Raw genomic sequence first — 24,014 nt, forward strand, 5'->3', positions numbered from 1 at the left:
TACTAAATAACACTGATGAGGTTATACCTTATTTATTTGCTCATAAAGTCATTGTGAAGGCAAATAGTCCAAGATAACTAGAGAAATGGGTGTTGATGGAACATAATAGGTCTTTCATGCCTTGGTTTAAATACGAGGTGTTAAAAGATTCAACGACATCCGAAATCTTGATCTGGTTGGCAAATGGATTGAAGTTTGACATTATTTGTTGTATTACGAAGTCAACAATTGTACATTTTACACTAAGTTTTTGGATGAAAAAAGTACCGTTTAAAATTGTGGTGTCACTCTTAAGGTCAAGTAGATGCAATTTTCAACTTCAAAAGATGAAAATCCTGTAGTTGGAACAATGTCATATTATGGTGTCATAGAAGAGATATGCGAGGTTTATTATACTAAGTTTTTTGTACCAGTTTTCAAGTGTAAGTGGGTCAACAATAAGAGTGTGATAAAAATTGATGAATCAGGATTCACATTATAGTTGACTTTCAAAAGCTGGATGAAACAACTTTGTATTTTTTTATTATGGAGTTTCTTCCTGCATCCCATCAAATTTCTTCCTATACCTCTTCAATTTTGAAAAAATTTAATTTTCATGACATAAAAGTGAATAATGGAAATGAAAATTCACAAGAGAAAAAAGAACTCCAAAATAATCTTTCCCGAATCTAGGACAATTGTTTTGGCTTTCAGAATTCGATTTCTGAAATTGATGTAGTGCAAGAAGAAACACCCTTTTTTACTATTATGCGGGCTAATAGGCTGGCCCACCCTGCCCTGTACCTGGCCCGCATGGGTTGTGGGTTATGTAGGGTGGGCTTAAGCGAGTCAATGTGTCAAAATAGTGAGTCTGACACGCGTTTTTCATAACGGGCTGCAAGCTAACTGATGTGAGTTGATTTTAGGATTGCATATTTTATGGGTTGCAGTTTGTTTAGGAATTTTTTTTAATTAGCAATTATGGTGAGAAACCCAAAGAAGATTCCTACTGGACACGAACTTAATCAAGTGGTTAAGTAAGTGTGAGGGTTCACTTCTAGAGGGTAAAGAGAAAAACACAATTATATGGTGTTAATGATGATGAGGTATGGAAATAAAAACATATGATGGAAAGAAATAAGATGGAAAAACCCAAAGACATACAAAGGAATGGAAATGGCGTAAATAAGAAAGGAAAAGGATGAATAGATGAGTGGTGAGTGTTGAAGATGGATGAAGCTTCTTCTCTGCCAAGTCTTAGTGTGTGTTTGATGAAGAAAATAGCTTGTTTGCTTTGAAGGTTGTAATGTGTTTTAGATGATCTTGTATATAGGTTAGAGTGAGTTTATAGTTGCCTTTTGCTTCATGACCTATCCTATATGCCTAATCAAGGTGGTAAGATCAAGCACAAGAAGTGTTTCAATGTTTTTCAAAAAGCTCTTTAAAGTTTTCTAAAAAAATCAAGTTACTGCACACAAACAATAGGTTTATTTTTGTTTTGCTTAAAGGGTTTTCGAAATTCTGTTAGGGCACCAAAAGTTCAGTTCAATCAATTATTTCAGTTAAGATGAGCTGACAGTCCTTTAGAAAAACAATCTCTTTGTTTTGAAATTAACCTGTTGTTTTTATAATAGCTTTCTAACTGTTTTTTTAAAAAGTTGTTTGAAACTGATTTCTATATAAAGAAAGGCTTTTCTCACATGAAAGGTTGTTGTTTAATCACGGTTTAAACATAGATCAAGTGATTTTCAGTGTGAGAAAAAGGATTGAATGAGTTTTTCAAAGGTTTTTCAAAGAGATCTTTAAAAATGCTTGTTCTTGGTGTGGCTTGATCTTGGTGAAGGTGTTGGTGCGATTCTGGTCAATTGGGACTACTGGTTTTAGTTCTTGCATCTTCTTTCAGGTGTTATCATTCCTTAATTCTTGTTTGTAAAGGTGATTGTGTTAGTCACTCCTTGATAGGGTTTCTTGGAGTGCAAGTAGTGCTGAAATAGGGCTTTTCAGCTTTGGCTGTATTGTTCTTGTAGGTTTCAAGAATTGTTGTGTTGTAATTGTTTGGAATTGGTTTTTAGTGAATTTCACCTTGGAGTGAGGTGAAACTGGATGTAGCTCATTATGAGTGAACCAGTATAAAGTGTGCTTGCATCAATCTTCTCATCCCTGCACTTCTTTTCCTGATTAATTGATAATCTGTTAAGAAATAAATTTGTTCATTAAAAATTGAATATGTTATTTCTGGGCTTGTTCAAACTGTTTTTCTTTGATATGGACAATTCTTTTAATCACACATAAAGCTTGTTGAATCTGTGTGCTAACTGGTTTAAGGACAAACAGTTTCCTAATAAGTTCTTTGTTGAAGATTTACTTTCTTTAAAAGAATTGAATAAAAAGAATTTGTACTTGATCTATTGATGCAAATTTTGTTCATATAGTTGTTGTGAAAATCACTCAATTGTTCTTGAGATTTCCTTATTTGATCTTAATACTAATCTGAACAAGTTCTAGTTTTGTTAAGGTGTTGTACAAAATAAATTTCTTCTTGATAAAATCAATCTGTTCTTTTTCTACTAAAATACAGTGAATTCGTTTGTGATTGTTGAAAAATTTTATAACTTCAATTCAACCCTCCCCTCTTGAACTTAGACATTAATAGACCCAAGAGTGAGGATCCGCCACTTGAGGGTGCACAGCACTCAAGATAAGACCCAAGAACTTTAGGAGACAAAGCTCATTAATCACTCAAGCAGAATTTCTTTTCTATTCAATTTCAGTTTTGTGAAATACATGAGGCAATGCACTTTATTTATAAGAGAGTGTCTTGGAGAGCAAGATAGAGAGGTAGGATTGTCATTTGTGGGAAACCATCTAGAAGGTAGGTCAAAGATACCCTAAACCTAGGTGCACATGTCATGAAAGGTGGGCTTGACACAAGCCCAAATTACTAAACATAATGTTGTTATTGAATAATTTTATGTGATTTTTATGGCGAGTACACTTCCAACAATTTTGTTAATTACTTTCCACTAACGATACTCTCCATCAAATTTCTTATGATGATATTCCTCAATAAAATGAAGTTGTTAAAAGAAAACATAGTCACATTCTTGAAACCCAATGAATTTTGGGTTGAAACTATTATTAATATTGTTCATGTTATTAACTGAATTCCATCTTATCTAATCTTAAGCATGTCCCTCTTAACAAATTGTATGTTAGTGATTCTAATTATTCTTAGCTAAAAGTTTTTAGTTCTACCTACTCTTTTCTTCGCCCATAAGTAAAATGTAGTAAATTGTCATCTTGTTTCGCAATATGTGTTTTTCTTGGTTATGGAGGTGGTAAAAAAAGTTATATTTTCCTTCAAGAAAACAAGCCATTCTCTTTCGATCTACGAGATTGAAAAAAAGTTAGATGGGTCATTAGCGCTACAAAGTTTATTTAGTTTCTAAAGGATACTCTTAGGAATATGGTCTAGATTATGCAAAAAAAACTTTGCCTAGTTGTTAAGATGATTAGTATTCATACTCTTATTTGGACTGGTGATATTATGAAAAAAGACATAGCTACCGTTAATTGGGCTATAATTTGTTCTCCTATTGAGAATGGAGGTTTGAAGATTATTAACCTTCATCATGAAAATAATGCATATCTTCTTAAGCTTGCTTGGAACTTTGCTTATAGCAACAACCCTTGGTCTTTTCTCCTGAAAGTTAGGGTTCTTAAATCAAAATATGAGTTTAGAATGATTTATAGATCCTCATCTCTTTGGCCTAGAGTTAAGCAGTTTTATTTTATATACTTGATTATACTTCTTGGATTGTTGGTATAGATACTTTTATTAATTTCTGGAATGATAGATGGTGTTATACTACTTCTTTAGAAAATATTGCAGGGTTATTTGATGGTGCTAGAATTCCAGATACAGTCTCTCAATTTTTGATTGCTTGTGATTGAAATATTCCCTTGTCTTCACAACAAATGACTATTTTTTTTAATCATATCATGGTTAGGGAGGAACATGATATTCCTAATTGGATTCTAGATGAGTCTGGTCGTTTCACTTTTAAATCGGCTAGGACTTTTTTTTCTTGATGGGGTAAATTCATTTGGTATTCATATATTCCGCCTTCCAAAACTTCACTACTCTGGAATTTTTTTCGTGGGCAACTTCCTACAAATAAATATATTCAGAATAAAGGTTTGCATATATGTTCTATGTGTACGCTTTGTGAAAAACACGAAGAATATATTCAACATTTATTTTGTGAATGTTTTAATGCTTTGCATATTTGGAGTTGGGTTTGACAGATTTTTCTTACTTCTGATTTCTCTAATAAGGACAATCTTTTTTCTTTTATTAAGAGTGATTGTAGTCCTTTGGTTAAATTGATTAAGCTTGTTGTGATAACTTTTTCTATTTGGAGGATATAGAGTATGAAGAATTATGCTAGATTTCAGGATAAGATTGATGTTTCTAGGACTATTTCGATAATTAAAGATTTAACTTATCTAGTGGGAAATTCGTTTAAAGTTTCAATGAAGAATGATATGTTGGATTTCAACATGAGTAATTTTTTTGGTATTAATACTTGTACTGGTAAAGTTCTCTGTCCTCTTTCTATTATATGAGAATTACCTTCACCAGGCTGGGTTAAAATTAACACTGATGGGGCTGTTAGAGGATCCTGGTTTTGCTACTTGTGGAGATATTTTCCATGGGAGTATGGGGAAGTTTATTGGTGCTTTCTCTGCGTTTTTTGAAGTTCAGACTGATTGTTGAGGTTTATGGAGTTATACATGCTATGGAGGAAGCTCAAAATATGGGGCTTACTAATGCATGGCTTGAATGTGATTCTACCTTGGTTTGTGCTGCGTTTACTGCTAGGACTAATGTTCTGTGGTTGCTTCGTAATCGATGGAATACTTGTCTTAATTACTGTGGGAAAATCGGGTTTAGGATTACTCATATTTTTTGTGAAGGGAATGCGAGTACGGATAAGTTGGTTAATTAAGGATTTATTCATAAATAATCAATTCATTGGTACAATAGACTTCTAGCTAGTCTGTTCTTAGAATTCTTTATGAATAAGTATAGTCTACCTAAGTATTGTTTTTCTTAACATATGGGTTTTGGTCTAGTCTCTCCATATTTTTGTTTTCTTCTTTTCAATAATACTTTTTTTTCATGTGATGGTAGATGATTGTTATTACTTGAGATATCAGTTTAACTAAGATGTCAAGTTGAATAGTAATGTCTAACATGAAAGCTTTTATATAAAGAAAATGAGTGACACTTAACATAAAGAATTATTTGTAAAAAGAATAATAAATTTTAAGAATATATTATTTTAAACTTAAAGCCATCTATTTATAATAAAGGATAAAGTTTACGGATAATGAAATTAATATTTAGAGAGTCTATTTACAAAAACATAAAATTTAAGGTGCCTTTTTATAATTATATTATTGATACAACTATTGATAATAATTTTTAAAGATTATTCTCCACTAAAATACCTGATTGCTAAACTATAATAGAATCTCTTTTCCAAACTATATTTTTTCATCCATAAAACACAAATTCAACATCTTACTAAATTGAATTAAATTCAATTGTACTTCTACAAGCAACTTGGTTGATAGATTTAGAAGTTTTCATAGCTCTTTTCACAAGATAATATTATAGTGAATCAAATATACTCTCTTCTCAATAAATTATTGGATTTTGTTTTAAATAAACTTTCTTTTATTTTAGTTCGAAATAACGTTTTGAACAATAAAGTAATTTAGATAATATTTTTTTCGGCAAAATAAAACATTTTTTAAATAAAAGAAATTGTTTAAGGAAAAAACAGTACAATTTATTAATCGCACAAGTTTGTTAACATATTATAATTAATTAATTATGCTTATCCCTACATTTTACTTCTACAAAGTGGTGATATATTTACAAATTTCATCAATGATATTTGAGAACCCTGGTACTGGTATAATACTTGACGTGGCAGTTTTAAAAAAATATATATAATAAAAAATAAATTTCTAATTAAATAATATTAAAAATTATTAAAATAATAATTCTGGAACTATCTCGTCATGATGAAGAAAAATATAGTTGTTAAGAGAAAACTATTTTTTCTTTATCAATAATAATAAATTAATAAAAATATTATTTCCCTTACACAAAATCACAATATTAAACATATAATTAAGGTCGAAATTTAATATTATATCTTTAAACCCGAAAAGAATTAATGTAAAGATTGGCCAAACAAACAAGTGTCTAAAACTAATAGTGACACCCTCCAAAGGATCATAAGAAACTAGCACCAGACCAGCATTTACTTCCCTGCATAAAGCATTCTGCCATCACACAATTGCACCAAACCCTGATGTAGAACTTCAAGAGTTATTATACCAATAAGATTGTTCAAGAGATTTTAACTTTTTGAGAGGTTTTTAAATAAATAATAATAATTTCTGAAGTAAGTATAGATTATAGAATATAACTTATGCGATATTCAACACAATAAAAATAATAACTCAACGAGAGATAATAGTTTCTCCAACAAGCAAGAATATGTGAGGAGCAATAACAAATAATGACAGCAACATAAAACACACTTCAGGAAGACACAAAAAATTTAACGTGGAAAACCTTCTTAATGTGAGAAGTAAAAACCACGGGCACAAGCCAGTCACAAGATAGTCTCAAATCACAGCACAAATTGTGCTTAATAACCAGCCAAATAGCAATACAACAGAGATGAAACAGAGAACAAAAAACCTGAAAAACTCACAAAACTGTAACTATCGTACACGGCTTATATGTCACTCTTTCGGTGACCTTTGAACAATCCGAACGGTCCAATTAGAGCACCACGAGGTATGAACCTTATGACAAAATTTCAGCCTGATCCAACGGTGGAAGAAACAGCAGCAACAATACGAAAACTTTCGTCCTCAATAGAAACGTTGAGAACGCTGCTGTAGTGTGAGATGAATTTCTCTCTGTTAAAGCAACTTCAGCAAGATCCGAACGGTCAGATTGAATTCACTCGAAATCTGATATAGTGGTTTGAAATGGAGTGAAGAAAGTGATTGAAAAGGAAGGTTATTTTATTTGATATGTAAGATTTGGTGTAGAAACGTGAGAGTATGCTTTTTCTTTCTTCCTATGTTGTTGTCTTAAAATAAGGAATTAAGGAAATAATGAGAAGTTAGTTAGCCAATAAAAATTGTACATTAATATTAAATTAAAAAATAATTCATATGAAATGATAAAATATTTCATTATACTAATAAAATGAAATATATTAAATAATGATAAAATCAGAAGAAATTTGTGTATAAAAAAAATGTTATAACTTGGTTCTAATAGTACATATTCTTCAGAATTATCAATATATATTTTAAAATTAATGCAGAAATTATCTCTATATATAAGGGTGCAATTCACATAGAATACCATAGTCATATACTAATATCTTGTGAGAGAAATTGAAATGGGTGAGAAAAATGAGATTATCTCAAATGAGAGAATAAAGCCATCTTCCCCAACCCCTAATCATCTTCACAACTTCAAACTCTCCTTCCTTGATCAATTGGCTCCTTCATTCTATGTTCCCATTCTCCTCTTTTACTCTGCCTCCGATGTCAGAACCTTCGCCACTGACCTCACTGCACTCTCTGAAAAGTTGAAAACTTCTCTGTCAAAACTCCTCACTCTCTACTACCCATTTTGCGGAAGACTCAGAGGCAACTCAACCATTGATTGCAACGATCAGGGTGTTATTTTCATCCACTCCAAACTCCCCATTCCCCTCTCAAACATTCTCAAAAACCCTAAACCTCACAACCTCCACCAACTTCTCCCATGCGCTCCTTACAACCTTCAACCACAACAAAGGGACACGTTGGGGATCATGGCAGTTCAGCTGAGCCAATTCAAGTGTGGGGGCATAGCTCTTGGCGTCTGCTTCTCCCACAAGATCATTGATGCTTCCACAGCAGCATCGTTTCTCAGCGCTTGGGCCGCAACATCACGTGGACATGGCAATAGCAGCTTCGCTCCACCTCCAATGGAAGAGACAAGCCTACTTTTCCCACCGAGGAACGTGTTCGTTGACATGACAAGTGGCATGTTTGGCCACGCAAACACCGTGACAAAGAGGTTCATATTCAGTGGCAGCAATATTTCTAGACTGAGACAAAATATTGGGTGCCCTAGTTTCAACCCTTCGCGCGTTGAAGCCGTGACAGCACTGTTATGGAAATCATCGCTGGAAGCGGCAAAAGAAGGTTCAGATTCCGGGGAAGAAAACGTTGCCGCTTCTTCCGTATGCCACATTGTGAACATTCGCAGCAGAATGGTCCCAGCTTTGTCGAAGGATTCCATTGGAAACATTTGGCAATACGCTGTGTCTTCCTTGGTGGAAGTTGAGGGGGGTGTAGGGTTGCGTGATTTGGCAGAGAGAGTGAGAGAAACGATAAGAAAAGTTGATGGAGATTATATAAGGAAACTTCAGAGTGATGTTGAGTTTGTTGAGGTTGTTAAGGGTTTAGAAGAAGCAAGAACAATGGCTGCAGAAAAGGGTCATCGATTTTGTGCGTTTACCAGTTGGGTAGGGTTTGGGTTCTATGAGGTTGATTTTGGATGGGGAAAGCCAACGTACGCGACCACCATTGGTATGCCCATAAAAAATTTGGGAGTTTTGATAAGCACAAAGGATGGAGAAGGCATAGAGGCCTGGCTAACGTTGACCACACGAGAAATGGCTCAACTTGAGCACAATGCACAACTTCTGGACTTTGCTTCGTTGGATTCTTAAATAGGGTTGTTTGATATACACTTAGGTTTATCTTGAATAATACAGAACTCGTTGGTGTGGGATCATTACAATGATTCATGTAATAGGTGTTCTAATTTCTTTATCTATGTTTCTTTCTCCTATTCTGATTGGTGTTTGGATTCACTGGAGTGTACGAGGTTACTTTTCTGATGTTTTTCGTTTGGTTTTGTAAGGACAAGGTTTGTTGTGTTGGATTTGATGGTTTGTAGCTGGAATTGGTATTGTGTTGTATGTATAAGGGTTGAACCACCACTGAAATGGTTCTATTTTATTTATTAGTTATTGCTGATAAAAAAAAAAATCATTGTATGTATATGCGTATTGAAATGGGAATATGATTTCTTTTTTATAAAACTAAGTCAATTATCAAAATAAATAAAACTTTAAAAAATATTGAGATGGGTAACTGTTATTCACATAACATCACTGTGACAGAATTTTAATATATTTAATTTATATTAATGTGATAAAAATTGACACAAAACTAAAATCATGTAAAATGTAACATAATTTCAATAATTTTTTTAAATTTTATTTATTTTAATAATTAACTAACAAAATTATCTTATGCATGGTTTCTTCACTACGTGTGCTTTGGTATATTATATTGTAAAATGTTAAATAAAGTTGAGGTTGGGACCACTTTAAAATGAATGATAATTGGATTTATTATGTTTAATTAGCACTAAATTATAGAGTAGTGATATCCATTAATATAGGGGAATTAGGTGTGTCATAATATAATGTCCACCCGTCGGTACAAATGATGTAGAAGCAACATGTAAAATTTAGAGTTGATTTAACGCACACCAAATTGATGCTATAATAATTTAAAAATAAAAAATAATAAAAATTAATAAGTGTTGGATTTTGGACACAAAATGGACCACATATTTATATTAAATAACTACATACTCTGGTCACGAAGTTATTTTACAATACAAAATAAGAATTAAAACAAATTTTTGATAGAAATTAATATTTAACTATTAAAGATATAGCATCTAGATTATGTTTAGGGTGATGATATTATGATATTATGATATTCTGCTCCACCTTACACCCATAATAAAATATTAATATTTATAATAAAAAAATTAAAAAAATCTTTAATAAAAATATAAACAATAAAAATATAAGTAAAATGTAAAATGTTAAAATAATTTTTAAAATTTAAAAAATTAGAAATAATTAAAATATTATTATTTTTGGAATGTAGGGTGGAGCATTGTCAAAAAAATCATTTTTGTTATGTTTATTGAACCAATTGAATAAAAATACATAAACTTAAAATATTGTATTCTATTTGTAAAAGTTAAACAATCATCAACTTTCTCCATTTTTTTCCCTCATCAGTTTCACCATCATTGTTCAAGACAATAATCCCCACCTTCATATTTATGTAATCTTGCATTTGTGGTGTTTTTGCTTAAATCTAAGGCTTAATTTAATGAAATTTGGTAAGTAATATTATAAAATACTCTTTTATTTGCATGTGTAAGTTTCAAATCGTAATACTATGTGAAACTTTGGGTCAAGTGAGTGTGTTTTGACTCAATTTCAAGCGCTAGAGAAGGGGTGTGTCTTGTGGGAGCTTACCTATGAAAGTGAATTTTCAGGTGAGGCATCGCACTTGGTCTGCTGTCCTGCCACATCGTCAAAGCCAGATGGAGAGTCAGTGGTGGCGGAGACTCCTTTGTGGAGTGGGTGCGGTCGTGCAACATAAATGGTGGTGCGTGACCCCCTTAGTGTCGCTACCGCAAGCGTTGCACAGTCGTCCTTGTTCCGCCGACCTGCCATGCTTGTCGGAGATGGAGGATCGGTGGTGTCAGAGACCCCTTTGAGGTGTGGGAGCGGCCAAGCAGCTCAAACAGCGACCCAACCTGTATGCTCCTCCGCACTCCCTACCATGCCTGTACGCGTCCACCGCCTCGTCGCTTCGGTCACCAGAGATAAACAGAGGGCGTTCCAGTGAATCACAAGTGGTGGGACACACACGCCTGGATGGAACAGAAAATCAATTGGTTGATTTTTCAAAAAAAAATCACTTAAACTTCAAACTTTGAGAAAATCTTGTGAAAACAATTCATCCCCCTCTTGTTTAGTACATCCAATAGTAACCGTGCTCATAACTTCCAGATTTCTTATTGCACTACAAGTCAAAATAAAAATTATTAGATAAATCACTAACACACATTCAAGTGAGTGAACATATGCACTTTGAATACCTTGTCGTGCATTCAAGTGAGCTTTTGTGATCTTGCACTTGACCTATCACTTAATATGTTATATCTAGAATAAGCATTGAAATAACAAAATTTCATGTTAGAACACATAACTAGTGGATCACTTATATGTGATGTATTAATCCAATTCTAATTCCTATAACTAGTGGACACTACTGCAGAAAATAACATTAATGACAGTTAAAAAGAGCATTTAAAGACAATTTTAAAACCGTTGTTAATTTTGGTGTAGTTTTAAATCAACAATTTATAACGACAGTTCTAAAACTGTCGTTAATTCAAAAAATAAAAAGCTGGTATAGAATTGGAGGGACGAACTTCGATGCAGGGTGGCTAAGCGTGGAGGTCACGGTCAGGCCGGTGTCGCGCAAAGCTGGAGCGCAGAGTGTTTTCGATGTGTTGTGACTAGGGCTGAGGGTGAAGGGTGTGGTGTCCCTCGAGTTGGCACTTTTTTGGTGCGGTGCGGCCGAGGCAGGTTTGCGCGGTTGGAGTGATGGAGGTTGCACAACGATGGTTTCGAGGTGTGGGGAGGTTGTGTGACAGTCAGTTGCACGATGGCGGTTTTGTTATGTGGTGGAGGTTGCGGCTAGAGTGAGGTGGCAGAGAGACGAGTGTGTCGGAGTTAGAGTGAGAGAAGTGATATTGAGAAGAATGAGCGTGAGACAAAATAGGAGAGGGGGACGCATGCGACACAACACTTTTCGGAAAAGTTTTACACTTTTTAACGACGGTTCCTCCTAGTATCGTGTTTATATCTCTTCCTAGAACCATCGTTAAAAAAAATATAATTACAAAATTGTCACCGCCTTTTTTCTATGACAGTTTTCTACTAATCGTCTTTATATGGGTCGTGGTTTTGATATTTTGTACTAGTGAGATCTCTAATTAATATAAATAAAAACTAAGAATAATACCATATAAATGGTAATTTAAGAAAATCTAAATCAAAATTGTTGAAGTTCGGACACCTCCAGACTCATAGTCAACGTGTTCAATTCATTAATAAATTAACTTATTCATATTCAAACTAATTAAATATAATAACAAAAATAATCAATAATAAGAAAAAATAACCTCAAATTAGGAAGCACAAAGAGTAGGAAGGAGGAGAAAAATGGTTTGCACGGTGATTTTGGTAGGGAAGGATGTGTGCCTCAGTAAAACGGGATAGGGGGCGTCGTTGGAGATGTGGTTCAAGCCACGAGAATAGGGTAACATGGTGGGGGTTAGGGTCATGCGCAATCGAGGGTTGTGGGGTCAAGGTCGTGCGACGAACATTGACGTCAGCGTCAGACACGCGGTTTGGTGCGGCCAATGCCACGACGTTCTAGGAGCAAGGCCCACGAGTGAGAAGGAAAGAATTTGGTCTCGTGCGAATGAGAATGGAAGATTTAAATTTTTCATATTCGGCTTTTAACGACGATTCCCACACAACCATTGTCATTCATGCGTCATCAACTTTTAACGATGGTTCGTAATAAAACTATCGTCGTTTTACAAATTGCTACTTTTAATGACGATTGATGGTATAATCATTGTTAAAAAATTTCAATGCATTTTATGAAAATGCCATTATTTTTTTTGCAACGTTTTATGTTAGCCGTCATTATTTATGGTTGTCATTAGGATATTTTGTATTCCTAAACCCATCCCTTTTCTGAATCAGCTATGTATCATTATAGTCTCAAGCCAACCTATATTCTCTGTTGTTATACATTTCTTCCCTAGCCCATCCAAGAATGCAGTTTACCATAATGGGATGGGAATTAAGGATCAAATTATGATGTAATTCATTCAACATGATTATAATTATAGTAGGGAAGTAGATTGAGTAATAACTTCTAATATACATATGAGCCAAGCTTATTTGAGATGTCATAATGTTTTATTGCAAAATCAAAGATAAGATATCAAATAGGATCCTTAAATTAGCAAATAACTTAAAGTTATATGGTACAATTCAACATCAAATAAGCTTATGGAAAATAAATAAGATACAATAACCACTCTTGTGATACATGCAAACTTGGTTCATAAACCTATATAATGCAAATCATACAACGTCAAAACCATTAGCAGAGAAGATAAAAGAATATGAAGCCTTATTGGAGAGAAGCACTCATAATTGAGGAGTCTTTTTCTTCTTCTTAGCTTCGTAAAAATTGTACAAAGTAGTTTAAAAATTTATTATGGACCTTGTATTTGGGCCATTAATATTTTAGGTTAAATAATCTAACCTTAGGAGAGAAAGTTGGCACCAAGCTAGGGTAAATAGCCTAGCTTGGGTGTCAAGTTATTCCTTGCTTAGGGCTAGGTGACACCACCTCCCGTGTGCTACATGTCACTCTCTCAATGGAGAGAATTTGAAACTTAGGTTGCAAGCTACCTTTGGCATGTCAACTTGTGAGTGGAAAGGATTTTAAAAAGGTTGCTCCATAAACTAGGGTTAGGGTTAGGGTTAAGGTTTGAGGCTTCACTTGCAAGCTTTTTAGTCTATAAATAGTAGTTGCTTGTACATGTTATTTCAACCTTGATTTGAGTAATGAAATTCTGCCAAAATATTTTTGGAGCATTTTCTACTTGTTTAGGTTCTCTCTGTAGTCTTCTTTAAGACACATTCTAGACTCTTCCTATGTGTTGGTCTAACCTCACTTTAGGAATTCTACCTCAAATTTCCATCTTTCGCAACATAAACCACATTTCCACATGATTTCTATTGCCTCCCACACCATTCAAAGTATTCAAAAATCTATAACATCATGCACAAGAACTAGGCACATGCAATGGAAGTAAAATTGCATCACTGTACCTTAAACCCTTACTCGTTATCTCATAGATTTTAAGCATGTTATAGGGCACAAACAATAATCAAAGTACAAAAATCACACTTTTAGAAATTTATTAGTTTTCCGCCCACATGTTTTTACTTAGGGTTTAGGATTTAAACAAAGACTAAAACCACATGTCTACCATTGACTAGCGCTATGGTACATGTTTGATCTTTTTTTTTAGCATGTTGTTGTTGTTCTAATTATGTTAGTATTGTTTGGGCTATTAGATAGGTTTCCTTGTACAATCCAATTCATATGTATGATGCATATGATTTATTTGGATTTAGGTTGGAACATCCCTCAAATGTTTCATTTAGTTTAATTCATTAATTATCGATAATAAAAATTATGAAATTAATTATTTGATTCCATATAACATACTACTAACATCCACTCAACTCCACATTGTATGTCTTTGTTGTTCAATTTGAGAAGGTTAAAATATTGGAAATGTTTGCTATGAGATGATGCATTTATCACACAAAATCCCCACACCCCACGCAACCTTCCATGTGAAGGCTTATCCATGTAACATCTCTATTCGATAAGTCTTCCACACAAAGTTAAATGGATGATAGGGCCTTAACTTTTTAGAACTTGTCCAACATTTTAGTTTGATCCCCATTAATGACATTTTGTAGTTTTTTTAATTTAAGCTGAGAATGTATATATAATATTCACTACAAAAGATTATTAAATAGAAATTAATGTTAGAGACAAAAATGATGATTTACTATATTGATTAAATTAGAGATTATTTTATAAACTAAAAATTTTATTGGTTTTTAAAGTAGTTTTTAAATTAGTATCTAACATTAACTACCAAATTTTTAGTTACTAATTACTTTATATTCTAAATTAGTCTCTATTAACATTTTAAAGATTAATTTATAATTAAAATATTAGTAGCTAAAACCTTCGTAGCTAATTTAAATATCAATTTAGAAATCATTTTATAAATTTTTATCAATAATAGAAATCAGTTTAGATACCAATAATGTTTTAATCTCTAAAATATTATTTAACTTAGACAATATAATGATTAATTTTTTTTTTCTAAATTTAATTATTATTTAATGATTGTTTTATAGTGATTCTCCTACTTTTTATATTCATTTATCACCTCTCTCTCTCTTAAGTTCTATAGATATTGTAAGCTATATTTTAGCTTATATGCAGTTGTTTAGTTGAGCTAATTAACAATGTGTTGTTAATGTTTCATACAGTAATTTATGCGTATAAATAGTTCCATTTGATAGTTTTTTTTATATGTAATAGTTATCTCTCTTTTTTCTCTCTTCAAGAGGTGTTTCCTACTAATGGTCGCTTTCTAGAAAGCGTTTTACATTCAAAGTATAACAAGTCAAAAGTATCTATCATTCAAAGAAAAGTTCTCTCAATAGGAAACAAAGTATCATTTTTCTTCTCATTGTCAAAAAATGAATGCAGAAAAACATTTGTATATTTTGTTTATTAAAGTTAATATATATATCATGTTGTTTTCTGATAAAATAAATAAATTAACATATTTATAGATAATATATTTCACTACAAGACAATTATGAAATAAAAACCAATTTTAGAGACAAAAAATAATTAGTTGTTACAGTAACTAACTTAGAGACCATTTTAGAAACTATTTTTTTTCTAAATTAATTTATATTATTGTTAAATAGTTTTTAAACTGGTATCTAATTAGCTACCAAAGTTTTAACTACCAATAATTTAGATTATAAATTTGATAGAAAAAACCTTGATTGCTAATTAGATACCAATTTAGAAATCATTTAACAATAATAAAAATCAAATTTTTTTCAGTCTATTAAATAGTCTCTAATTTAGTTACTATAACAACTAATTATTTTTTGTTTTTAAATTTAGTTTCTATTTCATGATTTTCTTGTAGTGTTTATTAAATTTGATGATATCATCATGTAACAATAATTTTTAATAAACTTATTATGGTATATTTAGTGGGATTGGAGAATTGAAAAGTATTCACGAAATCTTAACTTTGATTTTTGTTATTCACCAACCAGTCTGGTAAAATTGGCATTGTCTATCTAAATGAATTAAACAATACTTCATCACAAATAAATAGTATAACTTTAATGACAAATTCTCCCTATACCTCCATACATTTCTTCTCCATCTCTATACTTCTTTTAATTTCAATAATATCTTTTTAAGTATCATTAGAAGTGTGGAGTCTTCTTTTTATTTTCAAGTGATGGTGGTTGCTTGTGGTGGATGGTGGTGAACTTTGCGTTTTGTGATGTATAATTCAAAAGTCACAAAATTCAAGAAAAAAAACCAATAAAATGTAAAAATGAGGTACAAAACTAAAAAAAAAAACATTGAGGAAGGTTGAATTCAACAAATCTTCTCGTTGATCCTTTCACACACACTCAAATGATGAAATTACTCTCTTAAATGTTGCGACTGAAAAATGATGGAAGTGTCGTGGTAGAAATGTATAAAATACGAATATAACTGAGATTATTTAATAAGAAGAGATTATGTTTTATGTAGAATTATTTAAATTTTTTAAACGATTAAAACTAACTTTTCATCAATAACATGGAGGTAAAGGATAATGTATAAAGGTGGATGGAGAATTTTCCAATTCTAATTCATGGAGTCTATCCATGCAAGGAAAAGTCTATATTCTATCTCCATCCTCAATTGGGTTAATGATAGTCACAACATCTAGAATGGATTAATCTCAAGTCTAAAAAATAGGTGACAAAGACAAAAAAATATTCACCCATCATTAATTATCAGATTGTTGAAGCCTATTTTTACTTGGGATAAGTTAGAAAAAGTCTTTTAATCCTGAGCCGAAAAATAAGACCATTATTTTGTTTTGTCTTTCACCAAACCATGATACTGCTATATATATATGTATATATAATACCTGGTAGAAGGTGATATATTGCAGAAGCAAAGCATAGGAGTAAAGCATGGGAGGTTTAAGTGGTTTGTTGGTGTTTTCTTTGGGAATTTTGATCCAAATAAGGTACTGTCATAGCAGCAGCATTACAACATGCTTGCCTCAGAACTATGCTGCACTATTCATATTTGGAGATTCACTATTTGATAATGGAAACAACAACTACATCAACACCACCACCTCTTACCAAGCAAATTATGCTCCCTATGGACAAACTTTCTTCAAATACCCCTCTGGCAGGTTTTCTGATGGACGCATGATATCAGATGTTGTTGGTACGCACATTTTATTTCATCTGCTTTCGTTTTAATTTGTAGTTGCAGCTGAGTTTTGCTTGTGTTCTTGATGCTGCAGAAAATTACAGACAAAAAATGTTGCCACTATTTACAACTTTGTTTCACATTGTGGATGAAATTACAGTCTTATATATAGATATTTAATCTGTTCATCATTTGGTGAAAGAAACATGATTTGCAATTTAACTGAAAAATCCACCTTAATTATTTGGTAAATGCTTCATTGATTATGATAAGTTCATATATTGATTTGGTGCAAAACTTGTGTTAATTATGTTATGTTTTTCTTAGCTGAACTTGCTAAGTTGCCCATACTTCCACCATACTTGCATCCGGGTCGTGTTGAACAGATCTATGGAGTCAATTTTGCTTCAGGAGGTGCAGGTGCTCTCAGTGAAACTTCTCAAGGATTTGTAAGATTAATTTCATCATCATCAATTATATTATAAATTATTATTATTATTATTATTATATATATATTTTAATCAGCAATAAAGATTTAATAAATAGAAGTATTAAGGGTAATCCAACCCATTTACACAATTCCTTATACTAAAGAAATGAGGTTTCCAGATAACATGCCTAAACATAGACATATTTTACACATATATCTGTTAATCTTAACCTCTTTAAAAACAACAAGATGTCAATACATAAACCAAATTAGCTATCAAGGAATCCTACAACTTAGTCCAATTTCAGACTATAAGCGTATCAGCTCAAAAGAAAGACTTTGTCTCCTTGCTATCTACTGCATTTTCCAAACATCCATTATGATTATAGTTGTATCCCAAGAGCATTCCTCTCATGCAAACCAAGAATCCAACCAAAAGCAAAGAAAGGGCGTTAATCATCAATGTATTGATTTTAAACATTTATATACATTAATACACCAATCAGAATAAGAGATATACATGTGTGTGTAAAATGTGAAATAGCTATTCTAAAGGTTCAAAATATTAGTTTCAAGTAACAGATTGATTAGAAGTGTAGAATTGATTGACTTTAATATATTTTGAGTAGTTTTTATTGGAAAAATAATTACAGTGCTAAATTTTATCATTTTAACTTATTTTTTGGAATAAAAATATTAAATATAAGGGACTAGGTTTTTAACCCAAATTCATTTTATAGAATAAAAGTCAATCACGCTTGTTCACAAATTGGGAGAACCTCAACAAAAGAAAAAAACAATATAGATTTCTTTGTTTTTATTATTAAAATTATCTTAGTTTCCACAAATCGATCATAGCCATCAAATATTTTAATTAGTTAAAATGGTTATTTCTAAATATTGACTAAACTCTTATTTTCTTTCCATGCATTGATTAAATAACATTGACTAAAATTATGTCTAAATATTTGTTCCCAATTCTCTCTTGCTAACTTTTGACCCAATAAAAAGAAAATGAGAATTGATTAGTCTCCGTGTGCGATGAATAGACTCACCTATAGAGAATTATATTAGATTTGTTCTTCAAAAACACTTCTACATATAAAAAAAAAATTAAAATTTGACTTTTCAAGAACTAAAATTAATTTGTAAGAAAAAATATATGATTTCTAAATTATTTTTAACTATAAATAAACTAATATTAACTAAAAAGTTTTCTTTTATGAAGAAGTCTTTGTAGAAAAATCAATCAAAACAAACCTATAAAATAGAGATGATGTTTTATTATTAATAGGTATACAAGTTTCACAAATCTTTTTATCATATAAAAGTGTCTGACTTAATTCTATACAGAGTTTGGTCCTGATTCACTACAAGAAAATCATGAAATAGAAATCAATTTTTAGAGACTAAAATAATTAATTGCAATAGTAACTAAATTAGAAACCATTTTAGAAACTAAACAAAAAATTAGTTTCTAAATTAGTTTCTATTATTGTTAAATAGTTTCAAATTTGGTATCTAATTAGCAACCAAGGTTTTAACTACCAATAATTTAGTTTCTAAATTTGGTCTCTAAAACCTTGGTTGCTAATTAGATACCAATTTAGAAACGATTTAACAATAATAGAAACTAATTTAGAAACCAATTTTTTTTGTTAGTTTATAAAATGGTCTCTAATTTAGTTACTACTGCTACTAATTATTTTGGTATCTAAAAATTGGTTTCTATTTCATAATTTTCTTGTAGTGATTACTACTAAATTTTCTTCTGTCTGCTTTTATTGTTCTGATTGGTGTTTTAATCCGTTGTTTTGTTTTTCTTCACTTTAGTTTGTTATCGGTAGGAGTTTTTGTCAGTTAGAATAGATGTCCGAAAAAATTGATATTGTTAGACTGTTTGTTCTCTTTGTATATGAGTTTGCTCATCCATTAAATAGTTCATATGTATATATTATTTATTGTTGGAAAAAAAAAATCATACATCAAAATTTAGTTACTTAGGTGTTTTAATAAACACTATTAATCTAACCTTGTTGTCTGGTGTTTTATCCTTGATGCAGGCTATAGACCTAAAACTCAGCTAAGTTATTTAAAAAACCTAAAGAATTTATTTAGTGAGAGAGTGGGAAAAGAAATAGCAGAGGAAATTATGTCAAAATCTGTGTACCTGTTTAGCATTGGAAGCAATGACTATGCCTCTCTTCTCAACACAAACTCAAGTTCTGTGCTTCTTCCAGGTGATCATCAAGGGTTTGTAGATACTGTGATTGGAAACCTCACAGAAGTCATAACAGTAAGAACAAACTTCAATCTTAATAAATTCTTGAGAAATTACCTTTTTTATATTCTCTTTAATTAGTCTCTTGATGCATGATATACTTTTGGCATCACAGTAATTTTGATTTTTATATTTTATAAAATTTATTAGTTTGGTCTCTATTATTTTTTCTACAATTGTAGTACCTTAATTTTTAATTATATGCAATATTTTATTTATTTTTTAAATATTTTTAGCTTTATTTCACTTTTACTTATAAAAATTTATTAAATCACTAATATTTATATTTGTTATCAAGTTCCTACAACTACTAGTCTTTTCCATTGTGTAAAAATGTCATAAGTAACCTACTTTTTTCTTCAAAATATACGTCTCTATAATAAAATTATTACATAAAAAACTAATTTTAGAAAAAATAATAATTAATTACAATATTTATTATATTAGATATTATTTTAAAGACTAGAAAAATTATTTACAGTAAGAAATAATTTTTAAATTGAATATTTATAACTCATAATTTATAAATTAGTTTATAAATTTTATCAATAATAAAAAATACTTAGATATAATAAATTTTTTAGTATTGAATGTAATCAATTTTTTTATCTTTAAAATTATTTTTTATTTAATTATTTTCTTAGTGTATAAACAACTGAAAATTGAATAAAGCTACCGATAATTAAAAATTCAAGGATTCAAAGTTGCATTGAGGAAATTCAGGAACCAAAGTTATATATAATTAAAAATTAAGGGATAGAAATTTAGGAACCAAATGTTTGAATTTTGTAAATATAGGAAAAAAGAGTAGACCTTGTATTTTTCATAACCCTAACCCTAATATTTGTATGGTATAACTTTAGGAAATTTATAAGCTTGGTGGAAAGAAATTTGGATTTGTTAATATGGGTCCACTAGGTTGTTCACCGGCCATAAGGGTTTTGGTGAATAATGGAAGCACATGCTTTGAAGAATTTTCAGCCATTGCAAGGCTACACAACAATGCACTCTCAGAAAAGCTTCACCAGCTAGAGAAACAGCTCAAGGGTTTCAGATATTCAATCAATGATTTCTATGGTGCATTTTCTGAAGTGCTGAACAATCCTACAAAATATGGTATTCTCTAACCCCATCTTTCATCAATTTTTGTTTCTGAGAATACTGTAATCACTGTTTTGGCTTGCTGTTCTTCATGGGAATTGAAGGTTTCACAGAAGCGAGTGTGGCATGTTGTGGAGGTGGAGCATATAGAGGAGATGGTAGTTGTGGAGGGAATAAAGGGTTAAAAGAATACGAGTTATGTGAGAATGTGAATGAACATTTGTTCTTCGATTCTAATCATCTTACTGATAGAGCTAGCCAGCATTTCGCAGAGCTGATATGGAATGGAAATCACACTGTCACAGCTCCTTACAATCTTAAACAACTGTTTGAATTTTGAACTTTCAAGACATGATACCATGATGTGTTTGTTTCCACATTATGTTTTTAGTTCACTCTTTGTGCTTTGTATCATATGATAATGATAATAAGGGTTTGAGGTTGCTAAATAAAACATTGTTTCATAGCGACTTCAATTCATATAGCTCTTTGAATATTACCTGTTAAGACTTTTGGATTAAATTAATTTGTCTTAGAGAGTAAATATGTTTTTAAGTCAACCTTGCCTCCATATGACTTAACTAATCTGAAACCTATTTTTCAAATGTGTAATTAGCTTCCCGATTTACATAATTTGAAAAGTTTTTTTCAGATGCATGATTACTTCTCGAATTACATAATTTGGAAGTCTTTTTTATCTTCCGAATTATGTGATCCAAAAGTCTTTTTTTAAATGTGTTTCTGGATTACATAATCCGGAAGATACTCTATGGGAGTGGCATGAAAGGGATACAAATGTATTTTCATGTTTTGTATGGAAATGACAGAAGAAGATATGGAGGTGGAGAAATAAACCGTCTTAATTTTGATGTTTTGGATTTGTTGGGTTTGGGTATGAGTCCAATACCTTTTTTTTCACACATCATGTACTATAACAAAAGGTATGGTGTAAGCATGTTTTCTTAATATTAAGTGTGATATATTAAAGAACAATCTTAGTGAGTAATTTAATAGTACTATATTTGTATACTTGTGGTTCAAATAAGGATATCATAACCATAAGTGAGTGGATTAGAATGTATAAATTAATAGGGCAAATTCTAATTCCATCATATCAATTATAACATATATCCAATCTATTATTTGAAATGACAAAAGTGTCTTTAAAAAAAATGAAAATAACCTGGGATAAAAAGAGGGTGTGGATAAAAATTACTTATAGAATTTTTTTTTTCAGAAATATTTCAGATTCTGAATTTTTTTATCCAAAATGTATTTTTAATTTTGAATTCTGGATTATTTTTTCTGGAATGTATTTTTTTAGTTTTGAAAGGGTCACAAAGCTATTAATTGGCAATTTATTCGTGCACCATATCACTTTTAATTTGAACCCTATTATTTTTTAAAAATTTCTAAAATTAGGGTTATGATATAACAATGAAAATCTTTAAAAAGAATAAGTAGTTGTTTCGTCAAGGGAAACTATACCCGTAAAAAGAATAGATCTCTTTGCAATCAAATTTTAGTAAGGGAATCGATTAGATGTCAGAAAGGCATTAGCATCATATGACGTTTTTTCTTAAGATGTTAGTTAAATGTAAAAAATTAATATAATTCTTAAATATTTCGTTGCTCATAAATCATAAAAAAATCAATCTATCCGTTAATAATTTTTTAGAAAAAGAAATATTTATTTAAATTTGACAAAGATTAAACTTACTCCTATATTATTTTGAAGTTGTCTATTATTCAATACCTTATCAAGGTTTAGCATGTATGCTAATTATTTTTATTTTATTTATCGCATTTAAAGGTAAATTAACCAATGAAGTAATTGCCCAAATTAGAGGATAAAATGAGGGATGAAATAACATGTAAAAAGTTAAGATTTTAAGGTCACATTAATATAAATTATTTTTAATTAACGTTGTTGAGATTATTTATTTGTTAATATATGTTAGAGATAGGTTTTAGTTGAAGATTTTCTCAATCAATATCAATAAATTATTTTTCGATGTTAACAAAAAATTTATATTAAAATGTAGTGATTAATTTTTGTTAATGTTTTTAGATATTCTTTTATCCACGCCACTAGTATTATTAAAAAAAATACAAGTTAATAAATTTAAATTACCTTATCTCAATAAAATATTTTAAAAAATTAAATAAATTGAAATGGAATCCATTCTAGTTCAACATTTCTAAAAGGTTATGAAATTACGTATATTTTATTATTATTTCATTTCTACATATACAATTTATAACATAATGATGTAACAATTTATGGCACTATCTTACACCAAGTTTTAATTTAAATAACCCATTAAATTTCTAAACAATGGAAAAGAAAAAAAAAACTAATAATGATTGTATTATGAGCAAATTAGGTGCCACGAAGTCAACCAATTAAGAAATATTAAATTGTTGTGAAAAAAAAAAGTTTTTGAAGATAATTGAAACTAAAAGAATGATTGTTTTCTTGGTTGGTCTATCTTTCCTTTATTTCACTTAAATGATCTCCTCGTACTCCTTTCGCTTCTCTACTCTTCGTCTCCATGAACTCTGAGTTCGGATGGTACCGCAAAAGGCACTATGATGCTCAAGTGAAATTTCGGTGTTCGGCACTAAGTGTTATTAGTACTGATGTACCTGATTCTTAGAATTTGTACCTATTTATATTATTATCATGGGTCTTTCACTATTGGGTCAAATTAAGGATTTGGATCATAATTAAGAATATATTACCTAGTATCGATCGATCTTAACCGAGTACCAGACCTCCAGGTGTCACATACTCAAGTCCTTGAACAGGATGGAGGTAAAACTCAACCAACATTATGTCAACATTTTCTTAAATCATCACATCTATATTATATAGATCTTGACATCAACATATTAATTTGGTAATTCTTACAATTTGTCCCTCATTTATACAATAATAATTAATAACCCTTCCAAGAAAGGTTACGTTTTGAAGAAAGGTATTTTTTAAAATTTTCGTTAATAATAACAATAAATTAAAAACTTACATGGACAACTATCTTATCATAATATTAATTATATATATAAGTAAAATCATTT

At 30.8% G+C, this 24,014-nt stretch overlaps 2 protein-coding genes across 4 annotated transcripts; both read left to right on the forward strand.

The window, feature by feature from the left end:
- Nucleotides 1–7,484: 7,484 nt before the first annotated feature.
- On the forward strand, nucleotides 7,485–8,810 carry LOC137812731 (epi-neemfruitin B synthase L1AT). Its single transcript, XM_068614909.1, has one exon. The coding sequence runs from the start codon at nucleotides 7,485–7,487 to the stop codon at nucleotides 8,808–8,810; it is 1,326 nt and encodes a 441-aa protein (XP_068471010.1).
- Nucleotides 8,811–16,848: 8,038 nt separating this feature from the next.
- LOC137819122 (GDSL esterase/lipase 5) lies at nucleotides 16,849–21,411 on the forward strand. 3 transcript variants are annotated; one of them, XM_090296619.1, is made up of 5 exons: nucleotides 16,849–17,136; nucleotides 17,449–17,587; nucleotides 19,631–19,847; nucleotides 20,696–20,948; nucleotides 21,038–21,369. In XM_090296619.1, exons 1-5 carry the CDS (start codon nucleotides 16,872–16,874, stop codon nucleotides 21,271–21,273), a joined length of 1,110 nt encoding a protein of 369 aa, XP_090152745.1. In that variant the 5' UTR covers nucleotides 16,849–16,871; the 3' UTR covers nucleotides 21,274–21,369. The 3 variants fall into 3 exon arrangements, with proteins under 3 accessions (XP_090152745.1, XP_090152744.1, XP_090152743.1); XM_090296617.1 differs by lacking the exon at nucleotides 16,849–17,136 and having other exon boundaries at nucleotides 17,460–17,570; nucleotides 19,615–19,847; nucleotides 21,038–21,411; XM_090296618.1 differs by lacking the exons at nucleotides 20,696–20,948; nucleotides 21,038–21,369 and having other exon boundaries at nucleotides 17,449–17,570; nucleotides 19,615–19,753.
- The last annotated feature ends 2,603 nt before the right edge of the window (nucleotides 21,412–24,014 follow it).

The sequence above is a fragment of the Phaseolus vulgaris genome, chromosome 10 (genome assembly GCF_051622355.1).
Source record: "Phaseolus vulgaris cultivar YP4 chromosome 10, ASM5162235v1, whole genome shotgun sequence".
NCBI classification, from domain to species: domain Eukaryota; kingdom Viridiplantae; phylum Streptophyta; class Magnoliopsida; order Fabales; family Fabaceae; genus Phaseolus; species Phaseolus vulgaris.

Excerpts from the sequence above, each read along its gene's own strand:
- LOC137819122 (XM_090296619.1), top strand. The coding sequence starts at position 16,872 with ATGGGAGGTTTAAGTGGTTTGTTGGTGTTTTCTTTGGGAATTTTGATC. Across the intron at positions 17,588-19,630 it reads TTTGTAAGATTAATTTCATC|TCAGCTAAGTTATTTAAAAA; the intron begins ATCATCAATTAT and ends TAGACCTAAAAC. Across the intron at positions 20,949-21,037 it reads GAACAATCCTACAAAATATG|GTTTCACAGAAGCGAGTGTG; the intron begins GTATTCTCTAAC and ends TGGGAATTGAAG.
- LOC137812731 (XM_068614909.1), top strand. The coding sequence starts at position 7,485 with ATGGGTGAGAAAAATGAGATTATCTCAAATGAGAGAATAAAGCCATCT.